This window comes from Notolabrus celidotus, chromosome 7 (genome assembly GCF_009762535.1).
Source record: "Notolabrus celidotus isolate fNotCel1 chromosome 7, fNotCel1.pri, whole genome shotgun sequence".
Lineage (NCBI taxonomy): Eukaryota > Metazoa > Chordata > Actinopteri > Labriformes > Labridae > Notolabrus > Notolabrus celidotus.
Window position 1 is genome coordinate 33,754,515 of NC_048278.1, and position 19,301 is coordinate 33,773,815.

General features: G+C 41.1%; 1 protein-coding gene across 1 annotated transcript in view; it reads left to right on the plus strand.

Moving 5' to 3' along the window:
• Nucleotides 1-19,301, plus strand: part of LOC117816585 (voltage-dependent calcium channel gamma-2 subunit-like) — a 112,678-nt gene that overhangs the window by 74,632 nt on the left and 18,745 nt on the right. Inside the window, exon 2 of the mRNA XM_034688919.1 lies at nucleotides 1,004-1,087. Coding sequence (XP_034544810.1) covers nucleotides 1,004-1,087 — 84 coding nt within the window. The remainder of the gene's footprint in view (nucleotides 1-1,003; nucleotides 1,088-19,301) is intronic.

The window sequence follows — 19,301 nt, forward strand, 5'->3', positions numbered from 1 at the left end:
TGAAATATCTTTAATGTATCTATCAAAGTCTACCTAGAGGAAAACACTTTGTTCAGGAGAGTGTTTGCTGAGGTGTATTAAAGATATGTAAATATGAAGGTAGAGTCTTGTCGTAATCCTTCTCTCTTTCATGTGTTGAGCTTTGGTGTAAAATTGGTCTTTTTCTCTGCGGTCATGATGAAACTTTGCTGTAAGTGTTCTGGGATGAGAGAAACAGACAGCCAGCGAGGCTCTTGACTATAGGGGCTGATGCTACATATTTCACATGCTGATGCTATGTGTGTGTGTGTGTGCCTGAAAGTGTGAGCCAGTGTGTGTGTGTATGTGTAACCGATGCCCATTTGAAAGCCGGGCGCGAGTCTTTCGTCCTTCAATCGCCAATTAACAAGGGCCCGTTTAATTGCAGTGGTTTGGGAGGGCATGCAATTACCACTGGAGCAGAACCAAGCTAAACACACACACACACATACACACACACACATGCACACAATTCTTCTTAATGAGCGGCACTATCAGCTCCCCTTTCTTCCTCTCTTCCATTTGCATTTCGCTCAATCTCTCCTCCTGCCTCCTCCCGCCTGCTCTGCCAAGGCGTTTAGATTAAACTCCCCCTGTCTCCTTGTGTCTGACACTTTCTTCCCTGTGATATGTTTCCTTCAAAGTTGTTGGAAAATCAAGCTTTGTTTCCTCGTTTCCTTCATTTAAAATGTTGAATCAAACCACCTTTCCTTTCCTTGTTCCTCTGTCCCTCCCTTCATGGTTTCACCTTCAGTTCCACACTCTTTTGTCAAACCTCTTTTTGGACTACTTCCTCTAATTTCCTTCAACCTGTCCTTTCTGTTTCTCGCTGTCATTGTCTCAAAGAAGCACTCAGACAATCATACACGTTGCATAAGTACACCTTTATTCACCTGCAGGATTTCTCAGAGTGAAATCCAGACATTGTACTGCTCAGACCTATGACAGTTCTCATTTTCTTTCTGTTTCTTCTGTTCTCTTACAGGTTCCTTCAAAGGCATGTGTAAGCAGATAGATCACTTCCCCGAGGATGCCGACTATGAGGCGGATGCTTCAGAGTACTTCCTACGTGAGTCTCTCCTTCTATTCATTCATTCACAATCTCTGAATCTGTTTTACATCAACATTTATGCATTGAGGATTTCTTTCTTTTTAAAGATCATTCAGAACCGGTTTGTTTCACCTGCTTTGTATTTGTTTTTAAATGTCCCCTGCTGGGTTAACAAATCAACACATAGATTTTGATGACAGACTGTTCAAAGAGTGACAAGAGTGGTTGTTGCACTCCCTTTTTTGTTGAGTTTGGCATGTGGCCATTTCAGTTTTTAGGAAACCAGAGCTGTCCATATTTGGGTGGCTTAAAAGATAATATCTGAATTCTAGTTAGCAGGTATATTCATAAGGTGCCGTATGAATCACAGGAAGCCATGCCCTCTAGTTTATAATAGATCCCCTCCTTTCTTTCTAATGACAGTTGGTGGTTTTCAGACCTCATTTGTGAAGCAGTGCAGCATTTCTTTAAATACATGTAAAAGTCAAGATCATAAATACATTTCATTGCATGTGTTTGATTCTCAACTCAAGACACTGGTAAGAATTTCTTCAGATTCTTAGGTGCCGTGTCCACTGCCGCCATTTTTAACACTGGCAGCGCCTGTTTTCTGTTCAAACCAAGCGGCAACCTCCGGTCTCAAAATATGAAGCCCATGTGGAAGTGTTATAAACTGCCATTCATCGAGCGTCCACTTGAGGCTGCAGAAACACTGGAAACCACATACACACCAATTCAAAAAAGACGATCTTTGCAGCATTAATAAACATGTTTACAGCCTGGTTCAAAGCTAATTTCTCTATCAACACACTGTACAGGGGTGAATTTTTTTCTAACGTGACGGTTCAGAAGATATTAAGATTATGAGTTTTTGCCCAAATAAGGACATGACTGACTTGACTGACAGGCGGGAACACATAGCTGTTGGCTAGGAGGCTCAAACTCCGCCTCTTTTTAACTCACACTAACCCTGGTTGAGTCCGCATTTCAAATATGGATGCCGCCGTCGATTGGTTTCAAAACAGCACTCAGGAACAGATGGGTGACATCACAGATACAGTCTATGATTCAAACCCAATGTTGTCCAGCGTTTCCAGCGCTCAGCGTCCTCAGTGTAAAAACGCCCTCAGCGTCATCTGATTTTTGCCGCAGCGCTATCAGTTGAAAAAAGTTCAACTGTTGGAACATCATTGCGCTCATCACTGTCACTTCTTGATCACTGACCAATCAGAATCAAGAAGGGGCGGGACTTCTGAGATCAACTTTGTCAACAACAATAGCGGAGGTCCATACAGAGGAGAAAAGTTATCACACTCATATTTTCAAGGTACAATTTCTGAGGTTAAAGCTGCTGCTAATGCTATGACACGATTTCTTTCAATAGTTTTTATAGTTTCTTGATGAAATCCCATTGAATGAAAGGAAGTATGAATCACACAGAGCATCTTAAAACAGACTCAACGGTCTCTACTTTGGCAAGCGCAAGTGTGGAATAGAACCACTGGGGAGAAGCGCTCTGAAATTGAGGTTGTGGGTTCTGCCAGTGCAACAAAAAAAAATGGCGGAAGTGGACACGGCACTTAACAGTAGACTTTAAAACTGTTCTGAAATGCAAAACAATGGAATTTTAAATTGCTGATTAAACATGTGATTGATCGCTTGATCTGCCCTCACTGTTAACCCCTAGCACAGCTATGCAGACAGACGACTCCTCAACGAGTGACAGGTGTAATGCCTTTTTAATGTGACATATTCCATCACCATTAATAGAGGCATTACACCTGTCAATCGTTGAGGAGTCGTGTGTCTTCATAGCTGTGCTAAGCTCCAACAGTGAGGGTAGAATATTAAAAAGACGATGCTTTCCTCAGAACAACAAAAAAGGAAGGATATGGATTGAACTCTGACACTTCCAAACTCTGTCCCAGGAGGAGCTGTCATAAAAAGTATTGGCCTTACTTTTGAAACCAGAGGTTCCTCCCCTTCCTTTATGCAGACTTCACTGCCAACTCAGTAGACCAGAAAGTACAGTAGCTCCCTTCTACCTCACATCTCAGTTCTCGTTGACTGCTGATGTCTTATAACACTTGTAATAGATGAGAAGGAAGGGACAAACATTGGCTGTGGACCATGACCAATTAGAGCAAAAGATAGAGGAAAAGAAGACAGGAAGGCTGATATGAGAAGTTGAGGTGAAAGATAGAGGACAAAGACAAAAAGTTGCATAAAGCTGAAGGGGAGAAACTAGAGAGGGCACTGCAGAAATGGAGAGACTCAAAAAGAGGAGAGATGGTAAGAGGTGGAAGTTGAAGGATAAGCAGGAGGTCACTGATTTGAAGGAGGAAGGAGGGAATAACATCAGAAAAAGCAACAAAGTGCTCCAGAAGACAAAAATCTGGGAGGTGAAAGAGGACGAGGTGGCAGGGAGAAGGCACAAGACAAGGAGAGAGGAGGGTTGAGGAGGTGAAGGACAAGGAGTAGGGTACCAGTGCAGTGCTGTTGCTCTCCCAGCGGCTTGCCAATTAGGACACTGTCTTCTATAAATACTCCAGGCTCTGCTATATGGGTCACACCTCTCCCTCTCCTCCTTCCTTCCATCCATCCCCTGCCTCCTCCCCTCTTGCTTTCCATCCATCTGTCTGTCCGTCTCCACTGAGGCCTGCACGCCTGTCTGACAGCTGGTGGATGGAGGCTGCTGGGTGGAGCGGTGGGATTGATTGGGGAACAGGACGGAGAGGGAACCAAAATCAGATTCAGAATTAACTTTTTGGAAAGTTTGGGAGAAGTTTGGCTTCGAGAAAAAAAAAACAAGAGCTTGTGTTAAATCCTAAGTATCATGAGTATGAGTGGATGAGTGTGTTGGCTGCTGGTTTCCAATGTTAGGTTTCCTGGTGTGTTATAAAATCATCCCTCACAGATAAGACACACATCAGTTGTTACTCGTGTATCCTTTGCACTCTGGTGTTCACTGAAACACAGATCATCAAGTTCAGAGTGACGGATAGAAGATGCTTCTCATTTGAATCTATGAATGTTGTCCAGGGGAACCACTGATTCTCTTAACTGCTAACTTTATACCATGACCATTTCAAACCCCTCTGCGCTCGTGTGTTTGCCAAGTGGCGATCTCCATGTTGAAAAATGAGGCTAATGCAAGTGCACACAATCTGCAGCTCCTCAAGTACCTGCTTGATGCTCAGAAACTGAGTCAATCTCTAGTCAGTCTCATATTGTCATGCCCTGTTTCACAGCAATGTTTGCACCCTGATATATAAAATGTTTTTGGTCTTTAAGGCTAATCATTTGATTTTTTGACAGCTGCAGGTGAGGGAATATTTCATTGCACTCAGCCCAAAGTTATGCACACTTTTTTTTCTTAAGTTATAATTTTGGGGAAACAGGGAGAGTGGGGGAATGACATGCAGGCTGGAATCGAACCCAGGCCAACCGCTTCACTGGTGCCCAATTTAGCCATTGGGCCAAATCGCTCCCAAAGTCCTGCACTCTTAGGGGCGTGCTCATTTTGATTGACAGGTAGATACCGCTGGCTGTCTGCTTGACATAAACACAGCTATTCAAATTCACTGAACCTCTCTCCTGTGTTGGCTGTGTTTATGTTGTTGTCTTCTGGATATGGTTTCATGAAAAACTGACATAAAATATTCGGTGTAGTTCAAGCTAACCATTCAAAACATCTGAAATAAAGCTTTCCTGTTGAGTGAAGTTCTACTGTTTTGCATGGATATGTTTGCACTTCGTAGCAGGAATACTTGGTTTGCCATACCAAGCTCATAAGCCTGTTCAGTGTTAACTTTTTATTTGTTGCTCAGTGCATATAGTTTGGGATTGTTGCCTTTCCACCACAAAGTGAATATGGATGATGGTGGGGCCCGATTTAGCCAAACTTAACTCTCCATGCAGGCAGTCAAGACACCAATGGATGACATCTCTATAGCTATGCCATCATTTACATTATTGAGCCAACAGCCTACTGATGGAAGCGTTTGTATTTTCTGTGCTAGCAAGGAACACACTAGGTGCATATTTTGTGCACATTTAGTGACCAGCAGCCTGTTGCACCAGCTGTGCGTACGTGTAAACGTTGCCTAGTTTGAACATAGTTTTCATTTAGGATGGAGTTTACACTCTACTAGCTGGGCATTGCACCAGCTGAGATAGTTCCAAGTTAAGACGTCATATCTGCGACAATGTTTTGGTTAGTTTGGACGTTACAGTCTACTAGTTAAGATGAACCTTACGTCTCTAAGCTGAAACCAAACAATGACACAACTTAAGTTACAAACTAACTAGTTTCAACGTACGGTTTAGGGAGGACTTTACACCCTAACTTAGGACACAACTTGCGCACAGCTGGTGCAACAGGCTGCAGGTTTCCTTCTCACAGCATCGGCTGATTGGCCAAAGAGGGCGAGTGCAGCTAGAGGAACAGACTTGCTGTTAATCTCACATATGTGTGAAGCTTTGAACTACTTTGTGTTGTCTCATGAAGCATTAAAAGTAAGCAGCTTTTAATGCCAGACCAATACACCTTCAAGTTTTGCTTATGGCCATAGATTCCACAAATGAAAATAAAGTTTCAGACTATTTAAGCTCAGTCCAAACCTAAAGATTTGCTTAAACATTTAAAGGCTTGACAGATCAAGTGTTTAGATACCAGCAAGCCTGTTTAATTTAGCCTTTCTCAGTCAGGAGGACTCATACATGGGGTGGCTGTGGCTCAGTGGCAGAGTCAGTTGTCGCTCAACCAAGGGGATTGGTGATTCAGTTCTAGCTCCTGCAGTATGTGTCCTTGATCAAGACCCTGAACCCCAATGCGTCCTATGAATGGGATTAATTAATGCTAATGTGCACTCTGTATAGCATTTCTCTCAGTGTGAGTATGAATGGGTGAATGTGAGTTGTCATGTTGAAGTGCTTTGAGTGTTCAGAGGACTTGAAAAAGCACTTTCCAAGAACAGTCCACTTAGCATGATTCTTATAACTGAATTAAGATACTTTTAGATGATAAATGAACTGTTTTCCTGTTTGTTTTAAAAGCACTGCTTTTATCTAAAAATTACTGTATGCACAAAAATGCACTCACTGGATGTCACTCAGAATAACAATGTGAGATAAATTACTTAAATAACAAATATGGTGGTTTGAGATGACTTTAAAGCAGTTTTAAACATTTCCTCTCAATCCTCTTTCCTTGTTTTTTAATGTGTTGTATAAAAAAGTTGACTTGATTTGACCTGACATCTCTGGTTGAGGTCTTTTCAGGTCTTAGCAGCTAGAACTACTTGCTTGGGAAAACAAATTTGGCATGGTAATAGAACCCTTCGACTGACAGAAACAGTCTCTCCTGCCATCAGCGTCACTAAACACATTGTAGAAGTTATCAAACGAGCAACAGAAGGCATTAAAATTCTGCCACACTCATCTTTTAATGAGATTTCATAACACATTTTAGATTCTGCATCAGTTGTCTTTGACAAGAAACACTACACAGGATTTAAAAAAGCAACAACGGACAACACCTGCTGCAACATTAATGACGGGGATCTGTCCTCAGAAACAGTGCACTGCAGCAGCTGTCCCTCGCCCGGTGTGACTGTTGTTCATTTACCTTTCAGCTGCTTCAGAATCAAAGTGGTCAGAAGGTGTTAGTAAGAGCAGAACCTTTTCAATTTTAGTCTCCAATCACTCAAACCCTATATCTGGATTAGAAATACGAAAGCAGGTCATGAGTCTGACAAGGAATGTTCCACCTATATACGAAAGTTGTACAAAAACATGGATCTTATTTGTCCTGGCTGTTTTCATCTACTAGTTGTACTTATACCTGTCAAACTAATGTACTATAAAACGCATATAACCCTGTGACTGTAGGTTAATTTAAAGGCTTCAGTAGAGGTAGGAAGGTGACATATTATACTGATCAGTCTCATTCATACCACTAAATCACACGACTCTGTACATGTATGTATGTGGATATAAAATGGGAAGTGGGAATAGCCAATATGGAAACATCAACATCTTATTCATTCTCTTTCTTTCTGCATCTCCATTTGCACATACAGTCACATCAGATAGCTGTTAACCATGAGTCTGGTTCTGCTCGAGGTTTCTGCCTGTTTCAAGGAAGTGTTTTTTCGCTGCACTCATGTTAGGTCTCTCTGTAAAGAACATTCTGTTTACTCTTGTATGACATTTGCTTTGTAAATAGACCCTATACCACACTTGACTGGTTGGGGTAACTGGAAAATATAGAGATAACAATTACTGATATCAATCCATCAATCAATCAGTCAATCTTAATTTATATAGCGCCAAATCACAACAAACGTTATCTCAAGACTCTTTCCAAACAGAGCAGGTCCAGATCGTACTCTGTTATATTATTGACAAAGACCCAACATCAAGACAGGATAAGATCCAGTCCCATCTTACAGACAGGACTCAGTCTGATCTCATCTTAATCCACCATGAGCAGAGCACTTTGAAACTTTCAGCAAGTTACAGTGGTAAGGACAAACTTCCTTTAACAGGCAGAAACCTTGAGCAGGACCAGACTCATGTTAGACATGAAAGATATGAAGATGTAATATAGAAAATGCATCATGCATCAGTTAGTAAAACCAAACCTTTAGTTAAAAACAGAATGGTGTTTTTTTTATCCTGTAAGTTGATTTAAAAAGCGTAATGACCAAACTGCAACCTCTGACATGATGTGAACCCTCTCACCCTCCCCAGTCAGAATCTGCACAAGGTCCCGATCAAGAGAAGTGATCAGTCTGTAGGCTATGTTATGATCTCTTGTCCCAAATATAACCCACTCTGGAGCAGGCTAGCTGTTCAGCTTAGGTTGTAACCCAGAGTGAACCCTGAAGTTACCTCACTGACTGCTTCGTAGAGGCTGCAGGTTTTGGAACTCTCTGTTTCACATCTCATTATTTTTGTATTTATTCATGTCTGTCCTGAATACTCAAACTTTGTCCCATGCCCACTTTCGACCCTCTACCTAACATCCTGCGTGTCTCTCTTTCTTTCCCCGAGAGTCTTTGAAGTTGATCTCTTTCCCTCTGTCTGTTTGTCACCCCGCCATCCCCACCCACCTCTCTCTGGGTGAATTTGTACATGTGGTTATGTAAGGGCGAGCAGTCAGCCGTCCTCCTGCAGCAGTACTATCAGCTGCAGCCACAGAGAGAGAGAGAGAGAGAATGGGAGAGCCACCACCCAAGTCCTTACAGCTTACCATGCTGATGGACACCTAGCTGGACCACGGTGAAATCATCTGAGATCTGGATGATCCATGTTTTAATGATAACATATCCATAGGTGTCATCTTAGCCACCATCAACTTCACTGCTATATTGAATTGACAAAAAAAATTAGGAAACTGATGGTGATTTTTTCTGACTGACATATTTCAAATTCTGTCAAACTTCTTCATAAGAAAGTTTCAACTTAGGTTAAATCGTGCCCCCCAATGTGTGGCAAGTTGACCTGGGTTTGATTCCAACCTGTGGCCCTCTCACTCCCCACTCTCTCTCCCAGGTTCCTGCTCTATCCACTCTTCTATCCTCTCAATGAAGGCGTAAAATAAAAAGCCCCAAAAATAAAGTTTAAAAAAAAAAAACCTTGATAATTCCCAGCTGGCAACAAGATGTTAAATTGTCAACACAGTAGGAGTTTTAATTATTTCTACTAATGGAAAAGTCATTTTTGGATTTGGTTTCTTGATTTTCTATTTCCTGCTGAAGCAGTATTATCACAGTGTTACTGTTTAAGACATATGCTACTGTAAAATCCATGCTGCTTCATGCTGCTGTTCTTCATGTTGTCTTTTAATTTGGGTGTTTTTATGTCAACTACATTTTAGAGGTTCTCTTTTAAATGAGAGCTCTCTTTATTGTGAAAAATGAATCCTCAAAAGCATTGGATTGGGTATGGATGTTAGGGACATAACCCTTCCACCATTGAATTGTGTTTACCAAGAATATTGTTAGATTTGAATGTAACTCGAGGATCTCCAAATGCACGCTCAATGCTCAACCTACAACCCGGACACTCATTAATAGAAGACAGCTGTCACTGTTTGTCTCTGTTAACATGCAGACAATTTCACATCCCCACTTCTATAAACATGTACTCTATATTCTCTCTCTATTAGTAGTAGAAGTTTATTTTGGCCTACATTAAGAATAATTCCCCCAAAAATAGGAGGAGGAAGAAGAAGAAGAAGAAGAAGAAGAAGAAGAAGAAGAAGAAGAAGAAGAAGAAGAAGAAGAAGAAGAAGAAGAAGAAGAAGAAGAAGAAGAAGAAGAAGAAGAAGAAGAAGAAGAAGAAGAAGAAGAAGAAGAAGAAGAAGAAGAAGAAGAAGAAGAAGAAGAAGAAGCTTAGGATTATTTTATTTTTTATTATGATGTATTATTGTTGTTATTATTATTGTAGAAGTATTATTATAATTAATTCAATGTGATATTTTAAATAAGTTCATTAAGGGAATAAAGATATAGGCAACTCCTTACACTACAACAAAACAGACAAGGTTTCAACATTCCATTAAAGCGAACTCAATTCAGAAAACATTTTGGAATGGCTTCCAAAAGCAAAATCTGATTCATAACAAATTGTTGCATGAAAATACAACAAAATACAGAAAATAAAGCATTTGATGCTCAAAACCCCAGACCCCCCTTCAAATATTTTCAAAACTTGTATACTTAAAATTAAAAAAAGGTACCACTAATGGCATATGTAATTGTAGGTACTGAACTTGGAAGAGAGTAAGTACTCTTACTGACTGCTGACTGAAGATAGACATGTCTACACCTTCTCCTTAGTGTTGTTGACATCATTAAGAGTCAGAGTCTGTGCTGAAGGGATCAGCCGACTGAGCCGTGATATTGACATCACACTCCCCCCGACAAACCAAATCACACACATTGCAGTCAGGATCATTCTTGTCAAAAATAATTACTACTTGCATGCAGTAATTTATATTTGGCAGTATGTTTCTGTTCTGAGAGCTCCCTGCCCTTCCATGTGCATATGTGGAATGCCAAAGCTTAAGGCAGGGAGAGCACACCTCCACTCCCTTTCAAGTGCATACATAAAAAAGCCAAGGCAGGCAGAGCAGCTGCAAAGACTACAGGGGCACAGAACAGAGCAGGCACCTGTGACAATACATATGACACCTGTTAAATCACACAGTATAAAAACGAGGAGGAGCTTGAGTGGAGGTGGATTGTAAAGCAGAGGAAACAGGAAGCAGAGGCAGGCTATAGCATTTCAAATAGATCGTTCGTTTTGAGATTTGCCAATTGGATGTGTAGAAGGTAATCGTCTGAGCTGTCAGCTGATATAGCCTGGCATCCAGGCTGAGCTTGACTTTGTGGCCTGCATGAACTAACTATCCTCAATCTGCTGTAACTTGGGGTTTTGGTTGCACTTTAGGAGAGCTGCCATGTCGCCCATCTTTGTATACAGTCTAAGTTTCAGACTGACAGTGGTTCAACATTTAATTTGGATCATGAATGTGAACGAAATGATGATTGCTTGAAGTTTAACTTACAAGCTCTGCTAAAAAAGTAGATGACAGAGATATATAATATTCTTTTCAGCCTACTTAGACATTAAAATGTCTTACATGAGCCAGTTTTTGGATGCTTTGTGTTTTATTCCACATACTTTTTGTGCCGTCTGCTATTATCGTCCTTGAACCCAGAGCTGGTGTTTATCTCAGCGTAGTTAGATGGATGTCTTTTGGTGTCATTATGAAAATGTCAGCTGCTTCCACTGTGCTGAGATGAATCCAGATTATAATCAAGAGCCTCATTGTGTTCAACTTGAAACAAAACTATTCAGATCATTTTAAAATTGGATGAAGTATCAAATATGAAGTGTGTTTTAGGGTTACGACTTTGAAGAAATTCTGAGACATGAATTGAACGAGTGTTTTGGACTGTTGAAGAGTGTTTTCACACTTGTTTAAAAAAGAAGGATGTACGTAGATTTGGAGTTTGATTTAAATGAAGGGAAGTGTATAACACTTGGTTATCACTCGGGTCTCTGTGTGTATGTCACATGGTTTGTGTTCACTTGTTCCAGAATGTATTTAGGATATTATAGTGACTGTGTGTATGCAAGGTTAGACAGAAGGGTGTGAAGTACACAACAGTGTGAGAATGTGTGTTTTATAGGTGTCAGTGTGTGTGCGTGTGAAGTGTGAGTGCGAGTGTGTGTGCGTGTGTCCTATCCTGCATGAAGCCGTTGAATGGGATTAGATATGGCCAACAGCTCAGCTCTAGCCCTAACTGGCTGAACAAGGCACAGTCAAACACACAAACACACACACACTAATGTTTGTCTTCCTATATTTGTAAGGACCCTTACTTGAGAAAGAATGGCACACACTAAAATATCTTTAAAAACTTAACAGATGTTGAAGATGTGAGTCCTAACACAATAATAGATTCAACAGTTTTGTTCTTGTAATGGGAGGAGTGCAAAGATATGGAAACATAGACTGTATAAATAATGGACATTATCTGTGACGTCACCCATCTGTTCTTGAGCGCTGTTTTGAAGCCAATGATCAGCGAGAGCCATATTGGAAATGCTGAACTCAACCAAACTTAGTGTGAGGTAAAGAGGCGGGGCTTGAGCCTCCTAGCCAACAGCTACAGTGTTCCCGCCTGTCAGTCAAGTCAGTCATGTCCTTATTTGGGTAAAACTTGTCAATCAATCAATCTTTATTTGTATAGTGCCAAATCACAACAAACGTTATCTCAAGACGCTTTTACAAACAGAGCAGGTCTAGACCATTCTATGTCAAATTATGAAAAGAGACCCAACTTCAAGACAGGGTAAGACTCAGTCTTAGCCCACCTTAATCCATCATGAGCATTGCACATCGCAGTATTTAGCTAGTTACAGCGACGAGGAAAAACTTCCTTTTAACAGGCAAAAACCTCGAGCAGGACCCGACTCATGTTAGACAGCCATCATGCCTCGACCAAGTTGGGTCTTGATAGAGGGGAGTAAGAGGGAGAGGTGATAGAACTCATAATCGTAATATCTTCTGAACAGGCGTGTAAGAAAAAAATTCACCCCTCGTACAGCATGTGCCGAAAGAAAAATTAGCAAGGTAGACCCAAGCCGTTTTTTTAACCAGGCTGTAAACATGTTTATTTCTGCTGCAAAGATCGTCTTTTTTGAATTGGTGTGTGTGTGGTTTCCGGTGTTTGTGCAGCCAGCCTCAAGTGGACATCCGATGAATTGCAGTTTATAACACTTCTGCATGGGCTTCATATTTTGAGACCGGAGGAACCGCTTGAGGCTAGCTCTGGGAGTAACCACATACACATAAATTCAAATAAGTTGATCTTTACAGCAGAAATAAACATGTTTACAGCTTGGTACAAAAAACTTGATTGACAGGCAGGAACACTGTAGCTGTTGGCTAGGAGGCTCAAAGCCCGCCTCTTTATCTCACACTCGATCGACAGCTGTTATGTTGAGTTCAACATTTCCAATATGGCGGCCGCCGAAGATTGGCCTCAAAACAGCGCTTCAGAAACAGATGGGTGACGTCACGGGTACTACGTCCATTATTTATACAGTCTATGGTTGGGACAAAATACTGACACTGAAAATTATCATCAACCTGAGTTGTGTTCAGTTAAATTATTGACAGTGGAGCCAAATACTGATGATTAGATTGAAAAAATACAGAGCCATAAATAGATTCCTTGCCAGTTTGATTCACTACCTCACTGTTTCATGACTATTCATGCTCATGAAATGAATCAGGGTAATGTTTGCATATAGACATATTTTACTGATATTTTTTAAGGTATAAATATGCCAAAAGAAAGATGAATAGAAAGTAAATGAAAGGTATATCAGGACCTAAACAAAAGAGCAACATTTTTAGATTAAATTGCAATAAAGAAGAATGATTAAATAGTTTTAGAATATATACAAGTACTTCATATTTGATACCAATAACTGAATTAAAAGGTTGAAGTAAAATGTACTGTTTACACATATTATTACAAAGTGAAACATTTTATTTCCTAATTCACAAAAAGCCATTTGGACCAGCTGATGTCCCTTCTTCTTACAAAAATGTCCTCATTTCAGAGGTTTAACACCGGGTCCTCACAAAGACAGGAATACAAGAACATGCAAATATACACACACAAACACACACACACAGACCTCTGGTTTTCTCTGAACACTCTGAAGTGGAAGCTGTGCGCAGTTTCTAAATTTAGACCGCTGGATCTTCGTACATAATGCTAATACTCCGGATCGGGATGCTAGGAGACACGTGACGTCACCGACTGATGACATCATCCCCCTCACTGATGTCACCGCTGCTATTTTTAGGAGCGCAGTTGTGACATGGAGGCATATCACGATTAAAACGGGTAATACGGCATGAAAATGACTGGCAGGCTGCGCGAGCACCCTGGTGTGTGTTTACAGCATCGATATGAAAACACACACACTTACCACAGGCACACACACAGACGCCCACACACACACACACACAAACACACACACATCTGCCTGATGGATTGTGCACGCCTGCTTCTTCCCTCTCAATAACTTGTGTTCGTTTTCTACAAAAGGATTCCACTGGTGAACACGTCTGTCGGCTTTTCACGGACACACAGACAGACAGTCGGTTATTCCCCCCGAAGCTGTTTTGCCAAGTTCCCACTACCACATGTTCTGTGCTGCTGGGCTCTCCCACGTGGGCGAAATGTGTGTGTGCGTGTGTGTGAGGTAGAAGTCAAGTGAGTGTGTGTGTGTGTATGAGAGAGAGAGAAAGAGAGAGAGAGTGAGCAGATCGTTCTTGCGTGGGTAGTGTACAGTGTGTACGGGAAACACCCCACTTTGGAGCTGGAGAGTGAGCGAGTGAGTGGGTGGGCGGCTGATCGATGAGTGTGTTCACTTTGTAGCTTGTTGAGCTGATGTGTGTGTTTGTGTGTGTGTGTGAGACAAAGTAATAGGTGGGTTGCTGCACTGTTCTGTAGTGTGTGTGTGTGTGTGTGTGTGTGTGTGTGTGTGTGTGTGTGTGTGTGTGTGTGTGTGTGTGTGTGTGTGTGTGTGTGTGTGTGTGTGTGTGTGTGTGTGTGTGTGTGCGTGCGTGCGTGCGTGAACCTTGGGAGCTCCCATGGTAGTGTCCACCCCCGCCTCTATAATTCAGCCACAATTACAAGGCTCTCCTCTGCCGCAGCTAATGAAACCATAAGTCAGCCAGAGACACACACGCACACACACGCATACACACACACACACGAACACACTACAATACAAACGCACATCACTGCAGCAGAACCAACCAAGCAGTGGGAGAAGTAAAGGTAGGTTGAAAGTGAAATAGAGAATGAAAAAGAATAGAGGTTTGATAAGAGGAGGAAAGACAAATACATGTTTGGTTAGTGTGTTTGTGTGTTTGTGCAGCCCCTGGGATTGTTTATTACACCACGTTAAAGAGTCATAGCGCGCACAACACAATTACTCACATCGCACAAGAATGACGGGAATGTCACAAGCAGTGTCGCTCCGCTGTGCTAATTTGCACAAATGTTAAACGATTGAAAAATCAAGAAGAAAAGTGAAAAAACTAGCAATATATAAGCAATACAGCAAGTGATAATATAATAATCAGGAACTTCAGTGCTGTATAATTGAAAGAACTTCTTCATTATCATCAGAATAGTCCTCTTTCTCCTCTGGATGACTCTCTCAGTAAGTACAGTAAGGTGTAAAGCCTTCCTTACTCTCCTCTAATTTAAAGAGTATCAGTAAAATAATGAACCCTGAGCACTGCATGGTCAGACTGGGAACCCTTCCAAAAATATTACAAATTGCTTATATGCAGATAATTAGCAGATGACCAGTTCAGGGTGTATTCCACCTCTTTCACTGGATAAACTCAGTCCTCCTGCAGCACTGTGCAGGAAGATGGATGGAGTACATTGCTGGGTATATGGATAGCTGTTGATTCCTTTGATAGTTATTTGATATGATTGTCCACCAACAGAACTGAGCAATGATAGAATTACTTGCTATGAGAACAGCCATAAATATTCATATATATACAGGGATGTTGACGCATTCATCATGATGTGATTAAAGCCCGAATTTAGCATTTTATTTTATATTTAAATGATCCCTTTCAGCCGTAGACTGTATAAATAATGGACGTAGTATCCGTGACGTCACCTATCTGTTTCTGAAGCGCTTTTTTGAGGCCAATCGTCAGTGGGAGCCAAAGTGCTGCAGTCAAGTGATTGTGACATAAAGAGGCGGGCTTTGAGACTCCTAGCCAACAGCTACAGTGTTCCCTCCTGTCAATCAAGTCAGCTGTACCTCTCATTGGAAGATTCGTAATCTCAATACCTTTGAGATTGCCGCGTAATGAAAAAATTCACCCCCCTGTACAGTGTGTGCCGATCAAGAAAATAACGATCCAGACTACACTCGTCTTTTCTACCAGGCTGTAAACATGTTTATTTCTGCTGTAAAGATCGGCTTTTTTGAATTGGTGTGTATGTGGTTTCCGGTACTTCCGGAGCCAACCTCAAGCGGATCCTCAATGAACTGCAGCTTTTAACACTTCCTTAGACTCATATTTTTAGACCGGAGGTTGCCGCTTGCTTTCAGCACAATGTAGTTGAGCCCCTGCAGCATCTTCCTGCTTCCTGTTGCCACTATGAAAATAACGACATCACTAAGCTTCTAGACAGCTCATGATCCATATCAAAAGCAATATGCACTGCAATGCATTTTTGGGTGGCTCTCAGAGGGAAAGGTTCAAACTGTGTTCCTGTGTTTCTGTTGTATTCAGCAATGTGTGGTTTTTGCATGATCGTGTAGCTATTTTCTGGAACCGTCTGTTGCCTTGCAAGCTCCCCATACAGCTGTTCTGCACATTTTACAGTAACGTTGATAGTTGTGTGATATGGACGAATCAACTACCTGCAACCAATTGTCTGAGACTTGCACCACCCCTGCGTCGATTGTTGTTTTAAACTGAGGAGTTTTTAAGATCTAAAAAAGGTTTATTTACTTCGCAGTGTACCACCGTTTTCTTTAACTGCATGATTAAAACCTAATGGGGTAGCAAACGTTAAACAGTGCCGCTTCTTGATTGGTCTGTATCAAGGATGCTTCACACACTGAAGCAGTCACTTGCTTTTTCAGGCGCCATAATGAAATACTATAACTATTTTATACTGGTGTAATGGTCACATTGGTGGACCGGAAGCAGCTTACTTTTTAGATGACAAAAGAAGGTATTAAAAGTGTGTCTTATACACTGACTGTTGTGGTAAAATATCCTAAGTGCTTTAACTTTGAGCTACCACCTACAAGCTATGCATACTGGAACAGCTGATTACACCAATGTGTGCTCGGCTCGCCCACTGTCACTCCTGCCTTTATTTCAAACACACATATGTTCATATGTACTCATATATGGTACACAAATACGAAAACAGTATATAGACACTCATGACTCACAGTTCAGAATGAGACCAACTTAATTGCATCCACAGCAGAGTTACAGCAATGCAGTTACTCATTTTACAAGACACTGATTGGAATTACTTTAGGTTTTTGATATTGACTCAAAACTGCTTTGAAAAAGAAATGAATGGGAGTTTAAACATGTCTTTAAAAAAGGGTTAATCCTGATTGTCCATTGACATTATTTTTAAGTACTGAATGTGTTTGAAAGTCCAATTTTTTGCAATCCAGGAAACCTGATGGATGTCATCTGAAGATGATTTATTCATATCCTCATAATCAGACATCCACACAAAGAGTGAGAGTTTCGCTCATCTAGAAATGTTTGGCAGACATTTGGTTCCAGTTACTTTTCTTCTTAACTAAATGAAGGTATTCAACTTCAAGATGCTGCTGGTGTGTAGACGATTGGAGATATTGGATTTTGGTTTCTTAAGCATCTTAAACTTTTAACAACCTTTGCAATGAAAGCATGCATAAACTTAACTGTAAACTGCAAATGCTGTATTAGAATCCAGTTTCTCCCTCTGATCGGATAGACGACAGGAAATTGTTTCATCCTTATGTAAAGATAAATGAAAGACAGTAGGAATCAGGCGCTGGATTATGGAAGCCAGCAGCGACTGCCAAGACTTGGACAGTCAATAAAGTAGGACAGAAATACAGGATGATACAAAATGATAACTTTGGAGGGAAGTAAAGAATTGACAAAAATGGAGATGGAGGAAATAAAGTAGGCAGGGGGGGGAATCTAGGAGAGAAGGTAAAAAAAAAAAAAGTACTGGGAGCAGAAAAGGAGATGAGACTAGAGCAGAAGCATGAAGACTGCAGGCCTTCACTTCTCTGTGAAGCTGCTTTGCCTGGAGCGATCTCTGCCTCCCTCTCTCTCTCTCTTTCTCTCTCTATTCCTCTCTGCACTGGCGCTTCAAGCGGAAGGCAGGGAGTTTAAAAGGAAGATTTTCTAACCAAATGCGCTGGCCTCCAGGCGCACCCTGCCACCAAGCACATGACAGCAGCGAGGCAGAGAGACGGAGAGAGGTGAGTTGAGAGTAAATGAGCAGCAGCAGCAGTGTGAGGAGACGTCTACAATATGTCTTTAGTTTCTTTGTCGACGTTGCTCGGGGCCGCTGCGGGGCTTGAACCACTGTCTTCCTGGTTGTGGGAGTATCTTTCGTAAACTTTGGGGATTCCTGCCTCATCGCGCAACACTTCAAGTATCTGCAATCTATGTTGTTTTTCCAAAAAACACTTCCTGGGCTAATTATATTGGCTTCTTTTTTTTTTGCTCAGAAACTCTCCTCCTGCTTGCATTCGCATCGCCTAAAGTATGTAGTCGAGCAGAGATGTAGTTCACCACTGGTTGCTCCATATATACTCAATGCCAGGAGACTTTCAGTGCCTTTTGTTAAATGCTAGGAATAGCTATAAATTATGAGGCACTTTGCAGAGGAGAGTCCAGAGTTCTTTTTTTTCCACGCTGTGTTGTTTGAACAGAAGCAGTAAAGAAGCCAGACTTCACCAAAAAAGAATTAAGAAAGCAATAAACTCTGAAGGCAACACAGCAGTGAGGCATGAAGGGCACGGAAACAATCACTGAACGATGACCAGGATCATGTATACAACAACAAATAAAACCTAAGTCAATTTGATGAAGAACGCTGACACTGCTGACACATCATATTTTGTGTGTAGAAGTCATTGTGATTTGGCTTCTTCTTGAGCATGATACCCGCTACAAACATCTGTTATCATCATTGTTCTACCTTGCATCCATTCAGCATGTTGTTCTGATGGAGTCACATGCCATTACTCAAACCGCGACATGAATCTGCCTCGTTTTCTAAAACTGTTGCCACAGAACCCAAATGGATACTTCTGAAGGAGAAGCTTTTAATTATATGTTAATGAAAAAGGCAACAAATGAGCAATAGTCACATTTTCCAAAAGGTCTTTTGTGTGCAATATTAGAATAGAGAGGCTGGATGAAAGTTGATCATTTGCACAGAAATTGTTTTAATTCTCTCTCCTACTTTTCTCAATATTTTTCAAAAGAGTTGATGTGATAAACGCATTAGGGAAAGCTCTTTCAGATTTGCTTTCATCAGCTTACACTGGTTGTGTAAACCATAGTTGTTTTTTAGTCACTCCAAAACAGTTACTGGGAAAACACCATATTTGCACTTATTTCTACATTTCTTACATTGTCTTCATAGACTGGATAAAACATGGACGTAGTCTCAGTGATGTCACACATTGGTGTCTGAAGCAGAGTTTTGAAGCCGATCTACGGCGGTGGCCAAATCAGAAATGCTGACTCAACTAAACTTTCATTTGACCTAGCAAGGAGCAAAGAAGTGGAGTTGAGGCAGGCCTGTGCAGATACAGAAATACGCTATTCAGACCAAAACAGTTTTTTGAACAAGGATGTAAACATATTTGTTAATACCAGGGGTTCCCAAAGTGTGGGTCAGGACCCTCTGGGGGGTCGTGAGATGTCTTCCAGATTTTTTGTTTTCTTTAAGTAATCAAAATTTGTTTATTTTACCTATTATTGAAAAAATATAGACAGAAATTCAAATAAAACCCTGCAAATAAGTACATTTAATTAGTGTTCTGCCTTTCTTTGTCGCCAGATGTCTCCTAAAGTTAGAGTTAGGGTTAGCTAACAGTTCATTAA